Source organism: Pteropus alecto, unplaced genomic scaffold, assembly GCF_000325575.1.
Source record: "Pteropus alecto unplaced genomic scaffold, ASM32557v1 scaffold7, whole genome shotgun sequence".
NCBI lineage: Eukaryota > Metazoa > Chordata > Mammalia > Chiroptera > Pteropodidae > Pteropus > Pteropus alecto.
The window spans coordinates 54,731,956-54,740,326 of NW_006494614.1; the positions used below are offsets into that span (position 1 = coordinate 54,731,956).

The following is an 8,371-nucleotide window of genomic DNA, read 5'->3' on the forward strand; positions in this document are numbered from 1 at the left end:
CGCTTCAGACTTTTCTCTAGTGAAAGAAATCTGGGTCTTCAGCATGGTATACCAGCAACATGGTATTCATCAACTATCAAACCACAAGAGTGACTTCTTATGTTAAATAGTAAAAATTATCTGTATTTGGTACAAAAAAGTACTACAAAATCCTCTTTATTTCATGGTGCTTTGATAAAATGAGAAAAATGGCATTCCACCAAAAATGAGATTTTTGAAGTTTGAGCTCAGTCTACCTTAGTGGCTGGAGACATGGCTGACTTCCTTGAGTTTTCCTGGGACGTATCAATCACGGTAGAAGCTGGATTTACCAAGCTGGAATTGCAAAAGAGAATAAAATCAGAGAATAAAATCTCACCCTTTGAGGAAGCATAAATCATGCCTCTAAAGCCAAAACCTAATAAGGCAGGATAGGAAAGGAAGTTTGTAAAATCAAACTGCTAGCAAGGGGGTGGGAGTTGGGTTTTAAGATGATTAAACAGTGAAGCAAAAGAAATGGCAGAACAGAAACAAAAGACAGGCACAAGACAAGACAAAACAATCCATCAGAAGCCATGAAGTTTATATCAAGGTACCAGGCACACAGGAGGTTCACAATTTAAATTTGTAGAAATGAACTTGTCTCAAAGTCAGAAGCTAACATCAGGTGCAGACGAAAGTGAGCGAATGATCTCAAGGTCATTGCTGAAATGACGCTCCAAAGAGTTTTAGGGCCTAATTCCATAGGCCAGGGCAGAAAGTCAGTGCTTGCTCTAATTCAGGTAGCAAATAATAAAAGGGAAGACTCAGGTGAGATGAGTGACTCAGCAAAGGAATAGAAGAAACAGAAAATCTAAGAGATGCTGTGCAGGGAGATTGGTGGGTTTGGGCAACTTAGAACTTTCAACCCAACTCTGCAGGCTGGCCAAGTGAGTTCTTGTTCAAATACAAGAGCCAGAAGGACAAGCATAGCATCCAGAAGATGGGGAGAGGCTGGAAGCCTGGAGCTGGCTTAGAGGAGTGAGGCAGGTTCTCTAGACAATGATTCGACAATGATTCCCTACTGGGGGGACAGGACAGCTCCAGGACAAGAGTAACCCCAGAGGGAATCAGAGAAAAGTGAGTTGACCAATCTCCTTCCTGAGCAACCACTCTCTTGGCTACCGAGTAAGAAGGACAAAAGAAGATCATAGTGGTCCTGGATGGGGTAGAAATACACATGCTCAGACTTCCTGCTCTGGTGGTCTTGCCTCCGGCATAAGTGGTGAAGTCACCGTTGGCTGAAACCATGGTGCCTGGTGAAACTCCACCAGTTCTATTAGTGGCATCCCAGAGCCAAACACTTGGAAAATGCCTTGGAGGGTGCTGGCTTTCCACTCCGCAGCAAAGGAGCTAGAGGTTGGGGAGAGGAGCAATTTTCCCCAGGGCCACAAAGCCTCGCTGAAGATTACTGTCATGAAAATTGTGGGCGAGATGTTCCTGCAGCTTCATTTACTTTCATTCCATCTCCACTTCAATTGTTATTTTTGTGCAGATTTAGTCCCAGGAACAGGCTGACATTTTGAGGAAGCCATTCTTCCTTTTGTTACCCTCCTCATTGTTCCAGAAAGGAATTACAGTAGATGAGACAGATGTTTATAAAATATAGTCTGATCACATGGATGTGAGAAAGGATGGGAAAAAAGGATGAGAAGGGGAGAGGAAGGGAAGAAGAATAGGAACTTATAATGGAGGCAGAATTAAGGCTAATAGAAAAACACATTACAGGAGGTTATTCTTACAACAAGTGGGCACAAACTTGAATCAAGTTATCTAACAGCCAATATGAAAAAATAAATCTGGTCACTGATAGAACTCCGAGTGTCCATATAATTTAAAAAGGCCAATAGCTCAGGACTAGAAAGCAATTTCTCTTTAGTGTCATTTTAAAAAGCTAGTGAGTAATGCAAAGAATCTTATAACAAATGCTATGCTTGGTTTCTTAGAATATTTTGTATCACCTCCCTTAGTAAACAAAATAGTCACATAATAATCAGTGGACCTAAGCTAAGTGCTGATGGTCAGGGTTCTCCATGGAACACCTGTCTTTCCTTGCCATCTTCTTCCTTTCCCTTTCCCACTTACCAAGAACAAAGTATAAGCAGAGCCTCTCATTCTCCTCTCTCTGCTCCCTGGAAATCCAGTTCCTGTACCTCCAGGCCCCCAGCCTTACACATCATGTTGTCTGTCCCCTCCTTCCCAGAAATAAACTACGCTCACTAAATTCCATCCAGCTGTGTATTTCATGTCCACTCTGCAGCCTCATTTTTTGTGTAGATGTCTTATCTCTCGTAGTAAATTGGGAGATCCCTCAAGAGTATCTTGACCATCTTTATGTCCCCCACAATGCCTTGTACAGTGGCTGGTACACAAGTAGTAAATGATTAAACAAATGAAGGCCAACTGAGCCAGTGGCAGAGAAGGCAGCAGTAGACAGGTAACCATATTTTTGTTGTTATTTTGTTTTGCTTTTAATCCATGGTATTTGCCAAACTACAATGAGGCATATTATTTAGGTTTTAAACAAAATGCCTTTGTTCCTGCTATTCAGAAAGCAAAAGAGAGGAAGAAATGAGGCATTCAGAACACATGGTCAGACAACAAAATAACAGGAACACACAGCATTTATTGGGTTACCTGTGGTTGAGACTAGGGGCAGGGGGGATGGGATGAGGGTGGGATACCTGGTTAACTATAGTTCAGAAGCCTGCTTAATTAGAAAAAATTAAGACAAGAGTCTTGTGCCTCAAACTCTGTCTTTGAAAACACAGCTACTTCCAAGATTAAGCTCTGCTTTGCTTCTCTCGAGAAATACAGCAATGTTTTGCTTGCCTGTCTTTTATTGGGCAATCATCACTACAATAGTCATCTTATTCTCAACTGATCTTTGCAACAACTCTATGAAATATATATTCTTCTCCCCATTTTACTCGTAAGAAAGCTAAGGCTTGGAGAAGTTAAGTAAACTGCCTGATGGCACAAAATGAGTTAGTGAAAGAGCTGGGGATTTGAACCACGTGTGTCTGACTCTGACTCCAAAGACAATCCTAATGGCTAGGCCATGCTGCCTCTGATTTCTCACATTGCTAAAGCAGTGATTTGTGGCCAGAGGACTAGAGTAATGTCCGATGACTCTTACATTTGTCATTACATTTCCACCTGTACTGGCATCTCCTTTATTTCTGTTAACTGTATTAACCTCACATCTGACCTTCTGACTCCTGAGTTCTATTCCCCTAATCCATTCGGGATTCCACCACTAAACTGGAATGGCCTAAAATACAATGTTGATCTTGTCCCTTCTGCTCATTACTTTTTCCCTGGATCCTCAAGGCCAATGGAACGAAGTCTGAACTTCTCAGGAAGGAATTGGAGATGTTCCACCATCTGCCCCAATATACCTTCCCTCTCCTTCTTTCTGTTGATTCTTCATGCCAATGTGGTCTGTCTACTCACTGGCTTTAAAACTCACCTCTTTGCTGTCTCCACTCGACTTATTCCTCAGATCCCCCCTCAAGTGTTTGCTGTGTTCTCTTTGCCCTAATCTTCACTTTCTCTTCAAGCCCAGTCCAATTCTCACCTCCTTTGTGATGCTGCTAGCTGGAAGTGGGTCTCCTTGTCTCAAATCTTACAGCACATTTTATTGGTATTTTGGATTAGGAATTTGCTCCCTCCCTGGCACTATTTCTTATGTGATCAGGTATTCTTATATGGATACATTATTTCACCTAAGAGAATACAGTCTCTTTATAGGCAGACACTGTGTCTTTTGTGTCTTAGAATCCCTCTCAGAGGTCAATAGACTCTGTCCTGCATATAAAGATATTCAATACATTCCACAAGATGAGGTTTTTAAACCTTATAGCAAGCTAAATTTCACACCCCATGCACTGTAATTTCTTCCTTCAGACACCGTTCAAAAACTACCTGCGATTCTAGAAGAAACACTTAAGCAAACTTTATTTACTTCGTTAAGAAGATTATTAAAATATTAGACTACGATATTGGCATTTGAATTTCTCTCTTAAAAGTGTTTGCATTTTAATGCAAGTCTTTGAAGACTTAAAAAAAAAAAAGAATGTTAGCTAGCTGCTGTGGTGGGTCTCTTGGGGAAGACTTTACATCAATCTTAAAATCACATCACACAGGCAGCTGAACACTCCATTTGCTTCTATGTTCAACCTAAAGTACTCCGAGTTTCAAACTTTAAAAAGCTTTTCCAGCTTAAATATTAATAGCATCTAGAATCAGAAGCAAATTCTCCAAGTGACTTTTCCCTGTGTCTTCTGTTGTTAATCTCTCCCTCTGGACTGTGAGCTCCTTGGAAGCTAACGCTGTGTCTCCTCCCCAGCACCAGCTCTGTGCTAGCACACATGACACGCAGTGAAGCTTGAACACATGAATGAACAAATGAAGAAATGGCTCAGAGATAACACGAGGGAAAAAAATTAGGAAATATGCTGTAAGCCTTTCAAATCAGTTTTTTTTTTTTGAGTAAAATATTACTTCTCTGGTGCTACAGATTTATCTAACACAAATATTCTCATCCAAATATTCTCATCGCAGATGTCACAGTGTAAATATTCCTACCACAACTGATCTGGGTAAATCCAAGACCGTATAGGATTAAGAAAGATTCTTTTAAGAGCTTAATATAAGTGACTCTGAGGAGCAGGCATCTAAGAAATAAGACGGCCATATCACTGGATTGCCATCAATCCAAGGACAAAAGATCAAATGCACTGTCCAGAGGTTGGCTCATCACAAACGAAGCTCAAAATTTCCATCCAGACAGGCTTACGTTATTAAAAAGTCAAATATTCCTTAGGGTGGAATGGATGTTAGATCTCTTCAAAGGAGAAAAAAGGAGGCCACCAGGCAACTGAGGGATGTGAGCTAAGAAAGGATGTAGGAGGAGGAACCAGGAGGGGAAAAGAATCGGGAAGTTCGCAACACACTGGAGAAACTATCATTTTTTAGAAGATTGGGCTGGTCCTGCGTGTGGCCACAGAGCTAAGGCAATATAAGCTACCAGAAGGACCAGTCCTCAGAGAGGTGGTCCTAAAGGAAGAGATATCAGACACACAGACAGACAGACAGACAGACACACACACAGACAGACACAGACAGAGAGAGAGAAAGAGAGAGAGAGAGAGAGAGAGAGAGAAACTAAAAGTTCAGTCCACTTCCAGGCTCCTTCAGACCAAAGAGGCATCTAAGGCCCTGGTCAGTAGAGAGGCTCCTAGACTCCCAGTGTTTCCTGAAGCACCCAAACTTCTTTTACAGAACATGTCATCATAAGTAACAAAGGAGGGGCTTCTCTCCCCAGAGCAGGCCTAACTCCACAATCAGGCCACATTTTACCTTGTTTAAAGGCAGAGCCCTGAACACAGGGGAAGAGCTTCTCACATTTGCATTCTGTGTTCCCCACCTTGGTTCAGCCATGTCCAGCAGATTATCATGTACATATTCCACAATTATTTGGGGGGACATGATGTGCTATCAAGGTGTGATTCAGGGACCAGTTCCAGCTGTAAACTGTTTGTTACTGGTTCACTATGAGATAAGTACTGAAATTGAGAGCATGCATTTAGAATCATTTATAGCAATTTGCTGAGACCTCCCTGCACATGATCCTGTACTTTGCATGCCTTTGTTGATTTCTGTATTCCATTTTCCAGTATTCATTTTTATTATTTTTATAAAAGGTACTAATCTGTGGTCATTTGAAATACAATTTTTAAAAAATCAAAACACTGATCCTTTATGCCAGCCTGTGCCAACACTGCCCACAGTCTAGCCAATGCCACCCTGCTGAAGCTCAGCAACCAGAACCACGACTGTGACCATTTGGCATTTTCCCTTTGCCGGAGCCTCGATCTCTACCCCTCTGCTCATCAAACCTCTCTCTACTTCCTGGTGTGACAGGTATAAACAAAGATGAGTTCCAAAAGAACACAGGCAGCTTCCAATGCTTGAGTACATGCTCAGTACCCACAGCATTTTCACTCTTCACAAGCAGAAACCCCAGAAAACTGTGCCCACAGCAGAAAGAAGGGCTCTTGCCACAGAGCCCATTAGAAAAACTCCTTCAGAAACTGCACTATCCAGTCACTGTTGCCTCACAGTCCCTGACTCCTGGCTAAGAAAATATTGACAGGTATTGAGTCATTGTATTGAGGTTCACTTAGTCCAAAAGTACAGGCCCCAAAATACACTTAACACGCCCAGTTCCCAAAGGTTAAAGTATAGGTGAGAAACACTGCAGGAACTTGATACTGAGTAAAGTAGTGGTTTCTGACACAGAAAGGAGGAAGTAAACAGCAGCTCCATCTATAGCTCTGGACGGTTACCACCATGCTATGTAATGAGCAAAGCATGCTGGGTCCATCTAACGTTTTTATTCTTGCCTTCCCGACCATACCAAAGATATGTTATAATAACATAATTAAAATGCCACCTGGAGATCACCAATTTTCTTTCTTTCTGAGAAATGCTAAGTGGTTCCTACGCCTCCTTTCGTTTAATCTCACAACATCCTATTGAGGCAGCTCTGTTCTGATTTACAGATGAGACCTGAAAGACTCTCTGAGTTGACATAAGGAACGCAGAAAAAAATGGAGACACAAATCGTGGAAACTTCATAGCCTCAACTTGAGGAAAAGGGGGGCAATACCCACCAGCCCACATGGGATCATGAGGAAGATGGATATGGCTATTAGGCAGTGGTACCTCTGTCCCACAGACTGTTGGACATGAAATGAGTTCCTGGGAGAAGGACAGGAAGTCCTTCTCTAGATAAAACTGCGCAATGAGCTAAGTTTATTTCTGAACCCCCGCCCACATTTTCTCCTTTCTCCTTCTGTGGCACTTGTACTCTCTTCCCTTAGTCAGTGCTCTGGTGTCCCCACCCCGCCCCCATCAAACCCAGCTCTAGATGCTGCTCTCAGGTCCTTGGTGGTAAAACTAAATGCCTGTGTTCTCACTTCCAGAATTTCTATTACTTAAGGTCTCATCTTTCCTTATGGAAGGAAGGCAGGCCTTAATCCCATTAGGGGGGTTGCAAACAGCTTGTAAATGGGGAGTCGCCAAGGGGAAAGGGGTAGTGTATTCTTCACACCCTTTCTTGAGCTTTCTGAAACAGCCGTGTGTATGTGAGAGCCCATGCTTCCATTCATTGAGCATCTACTGTGTACTAGGGACTATGTGTTAGGAATTCTACATTTACTAGCTAATTAAATTCTCAATAATCCTGTTAAAAATCATCATCATTCCCATTTTACAGCTGAGGAAATGAAGGCCTAAGAAATTAAGTCACTTCTAGTGCAAGGTCACAGAATCAGTTAGTGACTACTGTTAAGGTGTTCTAACCTCTAGCCAACATGGCCTCTTCAGACATTACAGACATTAAAATCATCCCACAGGGAAAACAATGCAGCCTATCACTCATGGAAAACAAAATGAATTCTCTCCAACAGGGAAATGGATAAATAATGGGCACCCTAACGGAATCAGTATTCCATCACCCATGTGACATAACTACTCATATTTAACTCTGAAATGCCTTTGGGTGCCCATATTATAGACCCTCTCCCTTTCTATAAACTATGTTAGAAGCATTCCTATTCCCGATGGGTCTCAGTCTTAGATCCTGACTCAGTGGGTCCCACCAGTGAATTCATCAACGTCATCTCAGTTTGGAGAGTCTGAGGTGAATTTTCTTCACCAAGGACCTAGAGATAAATGCAACTGCCCTCCCACCCAAGGGTAACAACTCTATCTCCAAGGGAAAGACACCAATGAAAAGATCCTTAAGTACCTAAAAGCAAATCATCATGGTTCAAAAAGTTAGCAGCAATGAAGCCTCACAATCAGCTCCTTCATAAGAAGGATGCACAAATATACATTTAATTGGCCAGATGACAACATGCATGAAAAACACCAAAAAATCAAGACTGAAACATTGAGGACAACCTGTATCCTTAAGAGGCATTTACTGAGTACCTACTACTCAGTGCCAGGTATTCTACATACATCATCACTAACTCTCACCATAGCCTTTCCTGGTATATATTATCATTCCTATATATAGCTAAGAAAAGAGACACAGCAAGGTTAAATGACTTGCCCATGGTCAAATGGCTAACTCGGGATTTGAATTCATGTCTGTCTGGTTCTCATGCTTGAAATTCTTCCATTGCACCAGGCTGTTATAATTTGATCATAGATCCCCTCTTCTCTGAAATTACTTATTCCCCTCTCTTCATTCTACTCTAAGGAAAAATCCTTGGTACAAATGAAAAACAGCTATTGTTGCTGCTAGAAGATATCACCACTTAATATTTTAATTTTA

At 41.8% G+C, this 8,371-nt stretch overlaps 1 protein-coding gene across 1 annotated transcript in view; it reads right to left on the reverse strand.

The window, feature by feature from the left end:
* SYTL2 (synaptotagmin like 2) overlaps positions 1-8,371 on the reverse strand; it is a 94,953-nt gene that overhangs the window by 34,982 nt on the left and 51,600 nt on the right. Inside the window, 1 exon segment of the mRNA XM_015600610.2 lies at positions 237-315. Within this exon segment, the coding sequence (XP_015456096.1) occupies positions 237-315 (79 nt within the window).